This window comes from Nematostella vectensis, chromosome 8 (genome assembly GCF_932526225.1).
Source record: "Nematostella vectensis chromosome 8, jaNemVect1.1, whole genome shotgun sequence".
Classification (NCBI taxonomy): Eukaryota; Metazoa; Cnidaria; class Anthozoa; order Actiniaria; family Edwardsiidae; genus Nematostella; species Nematostella vectensis.
This window is the reverse complement of record NC_064041.1, coordinates 15276452-15294251: the sequence shown is the minus strand read 5'-3', so window position 1 is coordinate 15294251 and position 17800 is coordinate 15276452. Positions and strand designations below refer to the sequence as shown.

General features: G+C 40.7%; 1 protein-coding gene across 1 annotated transcript; it reads left to right on the top strand.

Moving 5' to 3' along the window:
• Positions 1-320: 320 nt before the first annotated feature.
• On the top strand, positions 321-16635 carry LOC5506019 (protein crumbs). Its single transcript, XM_048731310.1, has 13 exons — positions 321-1156; positions 2474-3067; positions 5454-5825; positions 6309-6608; positions 6993-7154; positions 7800-8046; positions 8386-8870; positions 9348-9563; positions 10209-10568; positions 11190-12005; positions 12504-13277; positions 13587-13814; positions 14131-16635. Exons 1-13 carry the CDS (start codon positions 1120-1122, stop codon positions 15996-15998), a joined length of 6459 nt encoding a protein of 2152 aa, XP_048587267.1. The 5' UTR covers positions 321-1119; the 3' UTR covers positions 15999-16635.
• Positions 16636-17800: the final 1165 nt, after the last annotated feature.

Below are 17800 nucleotides of genomic sequence, written 5' to 3'. Positions count from 1 at the left end.
TTGCATTGACATTTTCTAGTTTTTATGAAATTATATGTTATGTGTCTAAAGATAAAATATTGATTTTTAGTATATTTTTTGATAAATTCTTATTTTGTAAATTCAATTTCCATCAAACCAATGTACTGAGTACTGAAATATCTAATTTAAAGTAAAGAACAACATTTCAGCTTTAATTTCATATATAACATAAAGTACATTTCAAAGTCTGGGTTGTCCCAATAAATATTCTTTCGTTATCACACATTTGCTCTTGTTTTGGGCCTCAGGAGCCTGGGTATGAAAGGGTTAAGCGACGAATCAAACGGTCATATGAGAGTTCAGCGTTAATTCCCCGCCCCCTTTCCCGGCCTGTTGAGGGTTTCTATTAAATTCCCGGTCCCCCGGTGAATCACAGGTGTTAAATCCCCCACAGGATCGCGTTAACTCCCCGGTATGTCCCGGGGGTCGGGGGGCGGGCTGTCAATTGACTGGTGCATAAGCAAAACTATACAAGTTAACGGGCAAACATCATCGCATATACCGGAATCCAACAAGATGAGTAATTTCTAAAGAATTTATGACAAACTTTCCAAGTTTACTTGCCATAGTTAACACTCTGTTTAGCACATTCTGTTGTTTTGTCACCAAAATAATTCAATTTTTATTTGATTATTTTGTATTCAAAGTTTATTGATTTTTTGCTCGCTTTGAATTTCGAGAAGCGAGCGTTACCCTTGGGACCGCCTCTAAAAACTGCTTGGCATTCCACGACGTGTGTAAAGAATTTGTAGTCCAATCAGTATCATAAAACAAGCAATGTAGGAAACAACTCTCCACAGAAACAGTAAAAAACACATTCTCCTCTTTAGAATTAAATTCTCTATTTTCAAATATAGTTTCACATAATAACTCTTTTGTTTTAGTATTCGGGAGATAAAAGTTATTTCTTAATTCGGGTTTAGTGGCAGTGATGCAAGTTCTCCCCAGCCTTCGGCTGTAAGCGGTTATCACTTTTATCGCTCAGTGAAATGCACCGGAGAAAGAGAGCTGTTGACTACACACACTTTCTTCGCTTTAAAATGTCATGAAGTTCAAAAAAGGTCGCGTGAAAATTGAACAGTTGTGGTATTTTCCAGCATGAAGCAAAAACTATGGTTTTTCGTAGTATTTCTAGGTAAGTCTGAGTGGTTATATGTCGATTCGTTCGAAGTTCCAAAGTTTGTACGTAATGTGTGTTTTGGGTTGCCTAACATGAGTGCCGGGTTTGCGCTATCATTTCTCTATCCCCTCGCTAACCGATAGTAAACACAATGAAGTTATCTAGCTTAAGTTTTTGAGCGATCTCATAAAGTCAACCGCCTTTAATTCGCTAGTATCTTTCTCGATTTGCCCATACGTTTGTTTTCCTAGGTTGTCTCTAAACAAATCTCCGATCGACTATTCTATATTAATTTCCGAGATATTCACTTCTTCCGATTGTGTACAGGCGTCTAATTCCTTTATGAAATACTGATCAGAATTTCTCACATTCTTCTCGCTTGCAAGATGCAATCTATAATACGCCAAATCCTTTGACAAAAGTTAATTCTAAGCTACTAGTTCTTGAGGTCTGGGTCCCTTGCCCGTAAACCATGATTTATATTTTGTAAATATTGTTTATACCTCAAAAACACAAATTTAAAACAATTTTAGACTTTCTTGGTTTTTATAGAAAAAAAAAATACTTTGGAGACAATTCTGATTAACTTTTATTTTAATATTGTTGTAGGAAATATTTAACTCAAAAACAACTTTTCTTTGATTTCCATACTCAAGCCTTTCTCTCCCAGGAGAATTAAAAGTCCCCTAAACATTAGAATTGATAATGCTGAAGATAATTGCTTGTATGATGTGGTAAATTCTTGACCAAAGCTCTTAAAGCTTTATTCATACCAGTTATCTCATCTATTGTCTCAGTTTTTTACTAAATTTTGTGACATTTTGTACTTTAAAACTATTCCTGAAATTTTGTTCTGGTCCAATTTGAATATTTCCCACTGAGAAAAGCAATGGGAGATTGAATAACCAATTGAATTATTATACAGCCTTTTTTATTTTCCTTGACTTTCATATCAGCAAATCTAGATAAGTGATTGTTGAAAGAACATTTTCCTGTTGATAAATCTCATTGACATAATTTTGGCGTTTATTTGACAATGATGATTATGTACCAACCAGTCATACTGTGAAATATATCACAATTCATGTTTGTATTATACTGAAACACTTCATAGATACTTGGTTGATATATGTCAGAATACATGTCATTCAAGGCATGTCACTTATGCTTAAAGAAATAAAAATACTCAAATCCTGCATTTTTAAATTAATTAAAATTGTATGCACAATTTTTATCATAATGATAATGGAGGAGCCCTCTAGGTCAAAATTTATCTCATCCCCCCAAAATTCTACTTGTTCATTTAACTAATTTTTCTTCTTTCTCTTTCAGTTTATTCCAGTATACAGCTTGCTGATGCAGGAGATAAATTCTTTTTTAATCATACATCATTATTACAAGTCAGCAGTGCAACATTGCCACTTAATTCAAGATTTGACTTTCGATTTCGAACTTGTGAGGGAGGGGTGTTACTCTCTCAAGTCGGAAATTCAAATAATGATTTTTTTGAGATAATTGTTAGCAAAGCAATTGTGAACTACACTATATCTGTCAAGCCGCCATACTTCACCCCAAGTCAATTGACGGTTAGATGGAAAGTTGGAGGTGTGGAAAACTTTGTACATGTTGGCAATGAGCTGGATAAAAGTCAATATTTCACAGTGCGATATGTCCCTGGCATAGGGGATGCAAATTCTACAATTTCCCTTGATGGACCAATAACATCATACTCAGCGAGTATACCAAGGGATATTCGCAGCTTTGTGAGTGGTGGGCCACTATATGCGGGTGGCGGGAGTGGTGGTGTTTGGTTCTCAGGGTGTATGGAGAGTGGAACTAATGTGCCTTTCACCTCAGAATCTAAACCAACTGAACCGACACCAGGATGCCCTTTAGATTCAATAGCAGGATGTCCCAATCGCAAAGGTGAGTTACTGGGTTACATAATTAACAGCATGTATGAATTAAGGGGGCTAAGGAAGGTCTATAAGGTGTGGAAAGAGACTCATGTTATTTCTTGGACATTGCATACTGATAAAAAGTCACCAGATACTTTATTACAGTAGCTATTATTAGACAATGAATCTCCCAATCACACATTCGTGTGCTATCCTTTGGGACCACTTTTTACCTGACTTGTTTAGTATACCTAAAAAGCTCTGTCCTCAGTCCTCTCCTCTTTCTAATCTATATGAATTACATACAATATTCATCTACTAAATTCAATTTCTATCTTTTTGCTGATGATACGAACATTCTGTATGCTAACAAGCACTTGTGCACTCTTGAGTCTGTGATAAATATTGAGCTGGAACATGTGTCTCAATGGCTGACTAGCAACAAATTAACCCTATACATAAAAAAATCCATTATGTCATCTTTCATCCTCACCAAAAAATATTAACGTATCAACCTAAAATTGTTATGCGAGGGCATGATAAACAAAACCATCAAACTTAGAATGCAAAAACTTGGTACATTGCTTGACGAAAATTTGTTTTATAAAAATCATATTGCTCAAATTGTAATTAAAATCAGTTAGACCGTAGGTTTGATTGCAAAACTCAGACATTTTTTACCCCACAAAATATTGTTACAAATTTGCCACTCATTAATTGCACAACATATTTCCCACGCCATAACTGTCTGGGGATCAGCCAATAAATATAATTTAAACAAAATCCTTACCCTTAAAAAACGAGCTTTTTGCGAACTGGAAAGACCACGCAATCCCACTATTTTCAGATGCTGGCATCTTACCAGTTAGCTTTGTCCACTATGAAAACATATGCACTCTTATGCATGATATTCGAAATAAAGTAGCTCCTAAGAATATTCTTGATCTTTTCTCAGACATCTCAAATGTACATTCGTACAATATTCGGTCGTCTTCATCTGGTAACTTCTATACCGTAATAATTCTAATAATTGCCTTCCTTTAAATAAGCGCCCCCTCCCAAAAAACGCCCACCTTCGACCTTGACTTTTTACTTATGTGCCCCTCTCCTCCCGCCCCCTTAAAATATCCCAACAAAAGAACCGATTGAATTGTGCATGTTATTTGCTTGCATGTTATTTAGCTCGCATTAACATTTTCACATTACAACAATATTGTCATTGATTTATAAACAATCTAACAGTTTACGCTTATCGCAAATAAAGTTTGATCCTCAATTAATTCAGAAGCTGGTATTTTCCGCCGGAATGAAATAAGCGCCCCCTCCCCAATAAGCGCCCCCTCTCCAATAAGCGCCCCCTCTCCTATAAGCGCCCCTCCAAAGACCTGAAAAATTAAATAAGCGCCCCTGGCGCTTGTTCGAATCATTACGGTATAGAAAAATCAAAATTACAAATCCAATACAAAGCCTTTTCTATAGGTTTGGTGCAAGGATCTGGAATGAGATACCAGCTTCGCTAAGAGACAAACCCAAAAAAGCTTTCAACAATAAATTACACCTCCTGTTATTGGATGCTATAACAAGATGTGATAATGACTATGTTTGTGTTTCACAAATAGGCAAAGCAGTGAGAAACATCATCAACCAAAATAAATAACTTTTACCCCATTCTGCAAAACACTGTTTTTCTGCAAAACTCAAATTTCGTATCCCAATACTATGCTTTTTTTTGTTGAATTACCAAACTTCTCCTTTTGTCCTTCTGTTTTTGTATTGGTTTTTCTTGTTTCAGTCTAGTCTTTTCTGTGTGTGTGTGTTAGTACTTTTTTGTTGTCCTTTGAATATAAATAAAAAATATAATTAGAACAATTATTAAAATATATTTAAAACTCAGCTCTCCTCGATCAGCTACACATTTGTGGGTTGAGTAACCACTAATGTTTAATTGAAAAGAAATCAATTTAATTGACCTTAGTTTTTAAATGAATATGGAAACCATAGGCATGGCCTGAGGGTAAGGCAGTGTGCCCCCCCCCCCCCCCCCTAAAACCCTGAAATCCACAAGAATATATTATATCTTTTATATATTGGGCCACTAGAGATCTTGACACGTCAATGATCACCTCATCTCATGAAGACGCCTATAGGGGTGTAAGCCTTGGTCCCTTATTTCCCCCCTGCATGGCTTTCATACATATACATTTGTTATGAGAATACGAAAAAGATATACGCACAGATAAGTGAGCTTGATAAAACAAACAGGAAGAAAGCGTAGCAGGGTTAATTCAGCCCTCTTTATTGTGGTAAATTTTCTGCAGCAACAATCAAAATAAGTTGTAAAGGAGATACCTCTTTGATTTAATGGCGAATCTTGTTTTTGTCTCAATCAACTCTTCTATGCTTTTGCTCCTCAGCCTGTGATGCTGGCTTCACTGGAGACTACTGTGAAATAAATATTGATGAATGTGCCAGTGCACCCTGTCACAGCTATAGCACCTGCCTCGATGGCGTCAACAACTATACCTGCTTGTGTGGACCACGTTGGACTGGGCGAGACTGCAGCACAAACCTAGGCAACTTGTGTGACCCAAATCCTTGTCAAAATGGCGGCGTTTGTAAGGAAACATTTGATCGAAATAACTACACATGTGCATGCCCACAGGGTTACACAGGGTGGAACTGTAATGGAACTCTTCATCCATGTGAAACCTTGAATTGTACAAATGGAGGGACTTGCCAGAAACAGAGCAATGCATCAGATGACTATGTGTGTGTCTGCGTCACTGGTAAGGGAATCAAAATGAACATATGCTATGGTAGATTTTTGGTGTGAGTGGATAACGATTCTCACAAGATATTTTGCTATAAAATTTTAACCCTTTTATCACCAACGGCCTCAAATTAGAAGTCTATGCAATCCAAGCTATGTGACCTGAATTTTGCCGGTTTTGAAAGGGTTAATATAATTGTATAGTAATCAAAAGAGAAACAGTACAACCATCCCAAATTACTGAAATACTGGTGGCTGATATCTTCCCACTATCCAACTCTATATAACTCCTGACATCACTTTCATCAGAACTGGAAAAGGAAGTGCCTCTCCTCTAAATTTTTCCCAGCCTGTGTTTAGAGGGTGCTTTTTGTGGTACAACTTGAAGGGGTGAATGGTGCCAATGCAAGAAGGAACGTTTTGTTTTCTTTTTTGGGTATTAACCTGCCTCTTTCTGAGCCTTTTTGCTAAAGCCTGTTGTCCCTTATCCTTGTTGTAGGCTTCAATGGCATCCGCTGTGAGCAGAACATTGATGACTGCGCAAGTCTTCCTTGCAAACACGGTAAATGTGTGGATGGAGTCAACAACCATACGTGTAACTGTACAGGGTCGGGCTATGAGGGCCCCAAGTGTGACGTTGACATCAACGAGTGCAAAGTCCAGCCGGGACCGTGCTTGAATGGAGGGACCTGTGACAACTACCTCGGGACCTATGGGTGTTCTTGTAAGGCTGGGTACAGAGGGAAGAACTGTCAGGAGAACATTGATGAATGCGACCCAAACCCATGTTTGAACGGAGGTAAGAACAATACAGAAACCTCTTTAAACTTTTCTTCAACAAGCGCTCTGTTTGCGCTTTTTTTTGCGGGCACGTAACAAGTCATTCCCCTATCCCCGATCACATGAAAAAAAAAAGAGAAGAAAAGGAAAGGATAAAGATTTGAAGTCGTAGACCAAATTGTTCTTGATTTACAATAAATGGAGTCTTAACCGGACTGCTATATTTTAGCAATAGACAAATAATCTCCCTTCTTCGTCGATTTTCCTAAACACGTGACTTACCATCTTCTATGCCATTGGCTGTCCCCAGCCACGTCCCGATGCACAAGGCCAGCAATCGTCTGTGCTATTGGCCGTCCCCGGCACATGTCTAAGAATTTTCTATGTTATTTACTTCCCTCAGGCACATGTGTAGATGGCATCAATGGATTTAACTGCTCTTGCTTCATTGGCTTCACCGGGGAAAGATGTGAAACCAACATCGATGATTGTGTCAGTAACACGTGTAATGCCAATCAGGACTGTGTGGATCAAGTCAACAACTACACGTGTGTATGCAAGCCAGGTATGTGGTTTACTTTTCCAAAATACGCTATAACCACGTCACAAGACCATTGAAAGAGCCTTAGGCCCTTAGTCATTGGTAACACTGGAAACAAATTACGAGAAGAAATCATTTAAAAATCATATGCTTTATTCGCTAAATTTAATCGAAAACATCGAATTAGGGATGAGTTAACAGTAAATACCCTGAGAGGGGAGGGAAGATTTTGACTCACCTTAACATTTCATGGCCCCTTTCTAGAACTCATAAATCCGAAATAAAAAAATATCATCAGAGGGTCATTATTTTTCGGAGCTCCCCCTTTGGGTGGTTAAAAATTTTAGCTTATGTGCTAAACTTTTCGCAGCAATTATACCCCACAAGTTTATTGATCAATTATTTGCCTGTTAATTAGTTTGATTAATAAATTGCTTGACTTTTTTTTAATCAAAATATTTCTTAGTTGCTGAGGTGCTGTTGATCACTAGTTTGTGAACATGTTTTTGGTCGCATTTTCAAATATCTAGTCGCTACTCGCCAACTTTAGCTTCTGATTTGAGAAATGTTAAAAATAAAGTTTAGCGCAAAATGAACTATTGTCCTAGTCGTGGTCGCTAAAGAACTTATCTTTTGAGAGCTTTTTCATTCATCTCTTTTTGTGTCCAGGCTTTACGGGTTCGGACTGCTCCGTGGATATCTTGGAATGCCTTAGCAATCCTTGCCGTCACGGAGGCACGTGTCACGAAGGCGTCAATGGCTATAACTGCACGTGCTTACCGCGGTTCAACGGCACGCACTGTGAGTTGGACACAGTGAATGACTGTAACTCCAGTCCCTGTTTAAACAACGGCACGTGTGTTGATGATGTTGGGTTCTTCAACTGCACTTGCCCGAAGGGATTTGACGGCGTTAGGTAAGTGTGGGCGTACGCCGTATTTAGATGATTAGGCCGTGTATCGAAAAGTTTCCACCCTCGAAAAAGCGCTATCTGTGTCTCAAAATATATATCTATAGTTCTTTTGTCAGAGTACGTAAACCCTTAAAAACCCTCTCACATAAAGTCACCAACCAGGTGATACTCTGATTTCCAGGGTATTTAACTATATCATGACAGTAAAGCTTTTATTCAGTTAAATTTGGCGGACTCGATTGTCAAATTTGTACATCATATAGCCCCAGTTAAGTTATAACTCAGCTTTTTTCTGATTGGTTTTCCGGAGGATTAAAAGTTGTACTTTGTTCTTTTGCCTAGATGTGAAAATAAGAGCGATAGCTGCCACCCAAATCCCTGCAAGCACGGTGCTTCCTGTAATATCGTTAACGAGACAGACTTCACGTGCGCCTGTCCTACAGGGTACACCGGCAAAACCTGCGATATCGACATCGACGACTGCGCAAGCGCGCTGTGCGTTGCCAACGCTACCTGCGTTGACCTACTCAATAACTACACTTGCAAGTGCCCTAGTGGTTACCATGGCGACCTGTGTCAGTTCGACATCAATGAGTGTGAATCAAACCCTTGTAGAAACAATGGGACGTGCAAGAATGAAGAAGGCAAATTCACATGCACGTGTTTGAGTGGGTTTAATGGGACTTTCTGTGAGGTAAATATCGATGATTGCCCCGCCATTGGGTGTAATAACGGCACTTGTATCGACGGCATCAATAATTACACGTGTCAGTGCTTCATTGGGTTCGAGGGCAGACATTGCGAGAAGGACATCGACGAATGCAGCCGTAAGTTCGAAGTTTTTTTTCTGTTGTATAATTTTGGTCCCCTGTTAGGTTTATAGTTCTGTTTCAACAAATTGGCAGAGCCAGGTATATGGTGTACTTTTCCAAAACACGCTATAACCACGTCACAAGACATTGAAAGACCCTTGGTCATTCATACCATTTGTTATTGGCAACACTGGAAAAACTTGTGATTATGGTTGCTATATATTGCGTGAGCTTACTCTCCAAGGATTTCTGCAATAAAAACCGAAAAACACAATTGGGAGTAGAGCAGATAGCTACTTGATGGTCATCTATCGATATGCATCCGCCTTGAAATCGTTTATAGATCTATATTTTATACTCTCTTATTTTATGCGTTTGTAATGGGCTGCTATTTTTATTGTATATATGTTTGATATTGTGTTCTATATACTTCGTCACAGTAGGCAATGTGTAAAGTATGAGCCATCATTCTTGTGCCATATTTTGTTGCAGTGGGCTATTGTAAGAATGGTGCCACGTGTACGAATACGCCCGGCAACTATAGCTGTCAGTGCACCGAGTTCACCAATGGCACGAACTGCGAGCTGGATATCAACGAGTGCGCCAGCAGCCCTTGTCTGAACGGCGCTTTGTGTCAAAACAATGACTGCGATAAGACTGCCTGTTCTGATAAGGGATACGAGTGCTTCTGTAAATCTGGTTTCTTAGGTACGTAACTATATAGTATTTCTTGGTTTGATGACTTTGAGTTTCACGATTAAGATTAAAGTGGCATCAAACTTCTTCTCGCTTTTGTACTTATTATATTATGCTTAGGCCTAGATTAAGCGGCTCCACTCTTAGGGTGGCATTATCGTACCTCTCGAGAAAAGTTCGACCGACTAAAGATGCGACGTTAGCACGCCTTTATTGGACACGAAATTAAATTGATGTGGAGGCCGACCTCACGTTTATTGTGAAATCGCTCTATCGTTGAACCTAAATGTGTGAGTGCAGGCGTTCATATAACAGTGCTCAATACATAGGTGTAGAGCGGGATATATCTTGTTTTTTTTCCTACAAACCAAGATATATATTCTTTCTTTCTTTTTTTTACCCTTTTTTTCATTAATTTCTTGTTCTTGTTCTTTATTATTATTATTATTATTATTATTATTATTATTATTATTATTATTATTATTATTATTATTATTATTATTATTATTATTATTTTTTTTTTTTTTTAAGACGTTTTTAATAATACGTGGTTTTATAGTCTCGTGTGCAAATCATTCGGACAGCGTGTCAACCAGCAATTTCAAATCGATTTTTTCTCAGTGGTTCGATTGATATTTTTGGAGGTTTTCTCCTCAGGGCCCTTATGCGAAACAGACGTAGACGAATGCCTCTTAGCAGCGGTTGATCCGAATAAACGCTGTGAAAACGGGGCTACCTGTGTCGACAAGGTCAATAGAAAGGAATGCATTTGCCCGCCGGGATGGACTGGGGACCGCTGTCACGTGGACATAGACGAATGCGCGCTTGGTTTCTGCGACAATGGCGCGACATGTAATAACTTCAACGGCACGTATAACTGCACATGTGTACCCGGCTATACGGACCGGAACTGCTCTACGGATATTAACGAGTGTGCGTCGAACCCATGCGAGAACGGCGCCACGTGTAACGACTTGATCAACTATTTCAACTGCACATGCGTGCCCGGGTACACGGGTAAGTCCCCGGATGTCAAGTACCGTATTTTAGTTCTTTTAATGTTGTGAAGTTTTTGAGTTTTCCCGCTTGCAAACAATAACTTAAACGTATTCATTAACCTTTCGTATTCCGGAATAGTTAAGAAGTATTATTTGTTGGAGAACCCGGTTTCCCACCTGGGTCTTAACTGCTCACTAACCGAGAGTGAGTTCATGCCGGGAAATATCAAACTGAGGCTTTGATGTATCGACAGAGGCGTTAAGCGCGCGTACTATCGTAACCATATAATAAATCAAATTATTGCTTTTTAGGATGTATATTGTCTGTATACATGCACAATGCGTGGTAGTCAAGTACTCTGTTGCCTTATAATCATAGAAAGTCTTAATGCTACCAGAGGGTTCCGGTTAATACGATTTAGAATTTTTAGTTGTGTAAAAAAACAAAAACAAAAAAACAAGTTCCGCCTTGTTTAAATCCCCGTGCAAACAGCGCTTACATTGCTGGCGCTGTCTGAACACCATGCTGGAAGGTGCTGTGAAGTAGTTCGCCAGCATTTCCTTTGTCTTGTGGCGCGGGTTAATGTTCACCCCTCATCCTCCGGATAAAACCATTTGATGTAAACATTTTCCGTCATAGGGTTCAATTGCTCCGAAGACATCAACGAGTGCCTGTCAACACCCTGTCAACACAACGCAACCTGCAATGACCTTGTGAACGACTTCAGCTGTAACTGCACCGCTAACTACACGGGGAGGCAATGCGAGTACCTTAAGACGCGCTGTCGACCGATAAATCCGTGTTTAAATGGAGGACGATGTAAAGACATAGGGTTCGAGAACTTTACTTGTGATTGCAGTGCCGGATTTGGTGGACCCCTCTGCGAGAATTCTACAACCGTTAGTTTGAACGGCTCGTCATATCTGACGTTTGATGGCAGCCAAAGTGAATTCATGGTTGCGTTGGAATTTCGAACAACGCTTGCAGACGGCGTACTGGTACATGATTCGGAGAGCAAATTCCTGATGCAGTTGAAGGAAGGGGCTATTGAAATAAGCAATGGCGTTAACAGTGCAGCAATAGGGGCTGCGCTTTCGGACGGTAATTGGAGCGGAATTGTGAGGTTGAATGTCACTCAGAGTCACCTACAATTATCTATAAACACCTCAAGTGTTTCCATAACTCGAATCAACCGTACAAATCCCAAGCTGTTCATTGGAGGATATTCGGGGAACCTCCAAAGTAGTCGCAACCTGATTGGCTGCATTCGAGATGTCAAAGTAAATGGCGTGGTAAAGTTACCGTCTGAGATAGAGCTTGTGCGTGTCAGCATGGGGTGCCCCAGGGAGGAGGTGTGCTCTCCCGACCCCTGTACCAACGGGACGTGCATTGACGAGTGGCTCACATACAGATGTGCTTGCTATCGACGGTGGACTGGGCCCAATTGCAGTACGAGTAAGTATTGTGAAAAAATTATATCTGTTGTTTAATGCAGGACATTAAAAACCGTCGTTTTTCCAGCTCGCCTGGTCAGTTGCTTGTTAGTTCATTGTATACCAAATTTGGGAATCCACTTCGTTTGCTTACCCGCTTTTTTTTTATCTCTCTAGAACTGTGAAAGTCGAGATTTAATTTCCAGGGATATGTGTATAAACGCTTTTGCTTGCCGCCTCCTTAAAAACGAGGCCTATTCCCTATACTTCTGGAATTTTTAGTTTTCCCGCGCGCCGTTTTAAATAGCAACAACCACTGATTGATATGATACGTTGGAAAATTAACTAGATGGGCTTTACAGGGGAGAAGAACCGCATATTGCCGCTGCGTTGTCACTACTGCTCTCTAGCCTGCGAAGCGGCTCCATTCCCCTCCCCTTGAGGCGCTAGGCAGGCTACTGCTCATTTGGTTGTTTTGGCCGTCGTAGTTTTTTTTAACCGATTCCTGCTCCGTCGACAGGTTTTGTCGCTGGTACATTTGGTGCCCAGTCTCCTCTGAAAGGCGCGGCCAGAAAAAGACGTGACATCAGCGAGTTCCAGAATTCCAGCTTCGCCTTGTTCAACACGAATACTGTCTTTAACAACGCGGGCTCACTCTCCTTCTTTATACGCACGCGCCAATCAGCCGGCCTGGTTGCCTTTCTCACAGACGACAGCAACGTCCATCTTACCATAGGACTTCATAACGGACGGCTGTTCTTACAAAGATCGGTCAGCGGTAGCCGGTGGAACATCAGCTTTGATAAAAACAATGACGTCGTCGATGGCGAATGGCACTTAGTGTCCGTTTCTGCCAACACGACGACTATTGATAATCAAAGTTATAGCTGGTTCTATGACCAGACCTTAAATTTGAAGCATGCCTATTTGGGTGGCTTAGAGAACTGGACTGCGTACCAACAAGAAGATGTAGTGACGAAAATACCCCTCCGTGGTTGCATCCATGACGCCCGCCTCAACAGCAAGCTTTTACAATTCTTTCCTGTGTCATCCTCTGAGGAAAGCTTTCCACTTCTTGGAATAGCCTCGAATCTTGGCCGAGGGTGCCTCGGAGAGAACGTCTGCGCACGGTCTCCCTGTGGTATGGGCGGGACGTGTAATGACCGGTGGAATAAGTACGAGTGTTCGTGCTCGCCAAGGTATGGTGGCCCAGACTGTTCGTTGTATGGTTGTGCGCTGGTTAAGCCGTGCCCGAGTGGAAGTGTCTGCTTGGATGTCGAAGGGCAGTACGAATGTGAGTAGATGGTTTTAACGCAATCCCTTTTATTTTTATTTTTTTCATTGTCAATCCTTTTTTGTTTTGCCTTAGTGCTGAGGATCTGCTACATATTAGTCTATACGACCACCCATCCCCATTTTTTCTTCATTTACGCCATTGCCAATCCCTGTTGCTTTACCTCGGTACTCGCAGTCCTGAATATTCGCTACGAATGGGTACAGTTTCACCGAGCAAAGAGTTCGGCCGCGCGAGGTGCGAGCGAAAAAAGCCCTCTTGAAACAGTACAAAAAAGGGCAGAAGTAAATCTTTTTTTTCTATTTCCAGGTGTCCATCCTGTAACTCTAAATGGCAGTCTTAGTAACGCCACCTTCCGCCTCGCATCTAACGTCACGCTAAGCCCCTTGGTGTCCGTCATCCTCCGCACTCGAGAGAGTAACGCGGTTCTGTTACAGTCACGCCAGGATGCAAGTAATTTTTTGGAGGTCCGGCTCGAGTCTGGGTATCTCAATGTCACCTACGCGTTCGGTGGGAACACGGGCACCGTAAAAACAGGTACAGTTTAATAAAAAAAGGATTGTGTCAAATGTAGACTGGGTAAAATTACGATAGATAATGTAAGTCCACCAAGTAAAAACGTTCCCTATTATTAGGGTGGTAGACAAGATAGAAATAATATAATATAGTGAACAATAGTCGCAGTTCCTTGTAGTGTTCTACAGCAGTTGCTAGTAATCGTGACTACGTTTTAGAACATCTTTAAAAAATAGCTTCAATTTTCTTCAAATATTCCTCGTCTGATTTCTTTCTTTGTATACTTGATCCATCGATGCGTTACATTTTAAATTCTTTTTGCTGTGTCTTTTTAAAGGTGTCGTTGTAAATAACGGAGAATGGTACCACGTGACTTTCAATGCGACATCCACTCTCCTGCTGTCAGTAAACCAATCACAGACTGAGAAAGAAGGAAGTTTCACCGGAACAGAGCTACAGAACTTACTTGCTTCGACTCCCATCTCGTTTGGCCTCGCGCAGCCCTTCTTCAAGGGTTGCCTTGACAACGTGCGAGTAGGCGGGGCTTTGTTGCCTTTCATTCCATACTACAATGCAACATACAACGTCAGCCACGTCACGTCACTCAAGCCTCGATTTGACGTTACATCCATTAATGGGATCAATACAGGTTGTCGTAGTGATGACGCATGCGCAGTTAGGCCTTGTATGCGAGGTCAATGTTCTGATGACTGGAATGCCTTCAAGTGCGCATGCCCAGAAGGTTATGCAGGGATGGTTTGCAACCTGACAGCTAACATGACGTGTGCGCATGCGCCTTGCTTTAACGGCTCTACTTGCGAAAATAGAACCGCTGCGAACTTGACGCAGATAAGTAACGTTGGTATTGATCAGTTTGTCTGCCATTGCGCCCCTGGTTTCGAAGGACGACAGTGCAATGCGACCACCGATGAGTGCAAGTCTAATCCATGTGGGAACTACGGCACGTGCACCGACTCACACCTGAATTACTCGTGCGCATGTGTTAGTGGTTTCACTGGACGAAATTGCGAGATCGACATTGATGATTGCGTCGGTAATAACTGCACCAATAACTCAACTTGCGTAGATCTGATTGATGATTACAATTGTACCTGCCAAGTAGGATACAATGGTAGCTATTGCGAGTTGGACATTGACGAGTGTTTAGCCAATCCCTGCTCAAGTTATGGGAGCTGTAATAACACTATAGGCTCATACGAGTGTGTATGCAAGCAGGGTTACTATGGCAACCATTGCCAGTACAATGCCAGTCAGTGGTGTCGATTCCAGCAGCCCTGCATGAATAATGCGACCTGTAGTGGAAATGCGACGGGTTTCTACTGCACATGCGCAGAAGGGTGGGAAGGTAAACTGTGTTCGGTAGATATCAAAGAGTGTGAATCTACCCCATGTCAGAACAACGGTACGTGCACCGATAGCCATTCAGTTTCAGAGTTTTTCCCGGGCTATCGGTGCGCCTGCACAGTTGACTATACTGGACCCAGCTGTGAAAAGTTAGTGACACCATGTGACGAAAAGCCCTGTTTGAACAATGGCTCTTGCATTCGGCTTTCCTACAATAAGTACGAGTGCAACTGCACAGAAGGCTATGGAAATATGAATTGTAGTGGATTACTTAGTTACTGTACGCCAAATCCTTGCATAAATGGGAATTGTATACCTCTAATGGACAACTACATATGCGAATGTGATTCTAAATACTTGGGCCGCAATTGTGATATCCTACGCGATAAATGTGACTCGAACCCTTGCCAGAATGGAGGAAGGTGTAAATCAACTCGTGATGGATATACCTGTCAGTGTGAGCCATCCCATACGGGGAAGAACTGCCAGCTTCCTAGTCCATGTTTTAGAAACCCGTGCGAGAACAATGGCGTTTGTAAAATACATCCAGTACATTTTAACTATACATGCAACTGTACCGATACGTTCACCGGCATACATTGCGAGAACAGAGAAGTGGCGCCCCCCGCCGCTGACAAAAGGACAGCAGAGGAGGAAGAGATGATAATTATTGGTGTAGTAGTTGGGTGCGTAGCGTTGATTCTATTGGTTCTTCTTATAGTCTTACTCATGAAAAGAGCTTCAAATGGAACTTACAGCCCGAGCAAAGAGGAGTTTGGAGGGGGTAGAGTTGAGTTAGACTCTATGATGAAGAAACCGAATGAAGAACGATTAATCTGAGTCAGTGCGAATGGGACTCACAGCCCTGTGAAAGAGGTGTCTGGAGGGGAAATAGAACTGGAGAACAGACAGGGAGAAGAAACTTTGTGAAGAACGATTGACCTGAGTGGCATCGAATGGGTTCGAGTGAAGATAAATAGGTAGAAGAGTAATTCTAGATCAGTGAGGAAGAAACCCCAATGGAAACATCTATCTGAGTCACTTCCATTGGGTATTACAGTCAGACTAATGTCCGTCCCAATCACGACCTGTTTAGACTATGCAAGTTTCATTGTACATCTATTTGACCAATTATCAAGTGTCACTTGTTTTTAACGTTTTCCATGCTCTCATCAATCATATGCAAGCCTGCGTTTCATCAGGCTTGCCAGCATTCAGGGCTTTATAACAGTTTCAATTAGACGAAAAGGGATTTTTCATAGAGAATGAATAATATACAGTAGCGAAGCCCTTCCCCTACTATGGACAGAGGTTTAACTGTATATAATCTGTTTTTCAGAGAAGAATATGTTATATCTGGTATTTATTGTATACTAATCATTAGACAGGATAACAAATGATTTATTTTGTATATAATACTGAAATGATGTAGAATAATCTGATTTCTAGGATTTTAATAAATTCGTATGTTTGGTGATACTGTCTACCTTGCTTGCTTTATAAAGTTGTTAGAGTGGTAGAATGTGAATAGCCTATTATAAGTAATAAATACAGCATTTTACAGTTGGAGGTAAGAATAGCCCAGTAATACAAATACAGCATTTTGTCGCCCAACTTGACTCACAATTTACCTTCAAAACTTGACTAGTACCTGGTTTATATTCTGATAAGAAACCTTGTACTAGAACACACTTAAGGCTTTCCATTTGAAAGGTCTCTGTGAACTATCCCATTCAGATCACAAGTTCAAAGGGCTCTGTGAACTATCCCATTCAGATCACAAGTTCAAAGAGCTCTGTGAACTATCACATTCATATCACAAGTTCAAAGGGCTCTGTGAACTATCACATTCATATCACAAGTTCGAAGGGCTCTGTGGACTATCCCATTCAGATCACAAGTTCAAAGGGCTCTGTGAACTATCACATTCAGATCACAAGTTCAAATGGCTCTGTGGACTATCCCATTCAGATCACAAGTTCAAAGGGCTCTGTGGACTATTCCATTCAGATCACAAGTTCAAAGGGCTCTGAACTATCCCATTCAGATCACAAGTTCAAAGGGCTCTGTGAACTATCCCATTCAGATCACAAGTTCAAAGGGCTCTGTGAACTATCCCATTCAGATCATAAGTTCAAAGGGCTCTGTGAACTATCCCATTCAGATCAAAAGGGCTCTGTGAACACAAGTTTTACTATATTGTGTATATTTTTGTCTTGAATTTTCTCTCTCACTTCCGCTACCCTCTCTCTTTAATAAGGTGCCATGGTAAGAATTGACACTTTTATCAAGCTTAATAACCATGAATGGTTATAAAACTTTTAAAGACTTTTTGAGGAAGGGTTTATCTTCAAGGGTTTCAGAGGAGACAATATTCCCTTTTATGTTTACTATAAAAGTCTGGAAGTGCAGGAGCATTTAGAAAACGAGAAATAGGCGGGAGCCTCAACACTTCTGTAATATCTTATCCTTTTTTAACCATGGTATTTGGAATGTCACGGAGGGGACAATTTAAAAGAAAAAATCAATTATATATATATTTTGTGGGTATCAATAAAATGGGTAAAGCATGTGTATAGATAAGTCAGCCTCTAAAGTATTATGTGATAGATAGCAGTAAAGATTTTTCTTTCATTGGATTT

Excerpts from the sequence above, each read along its gene's own strand:
- LOC5506019 (XM_048731310.1), top strand. The coding sequence starts at position 1,120 with ATGAAGCAAAAACTATGGTTTTTCGTAGTATTTCTAG. Across the intron at positions 3,068-5,453 it reads AGGATGTCCCAATCGCAAAG|CCTGTGATGCTGGCTTCACT; the intron begins GTGAGTTACTGG and ends TTTGCTCCTCAG. Across the intron at positions 7,155-7,799 it reads CACGTGTGTATGCAAGCCAG|GCTTTACGGGTTCGGACTGC; the intron begins GTATGTGGTTTA and ends TTTTGTGTCCAG.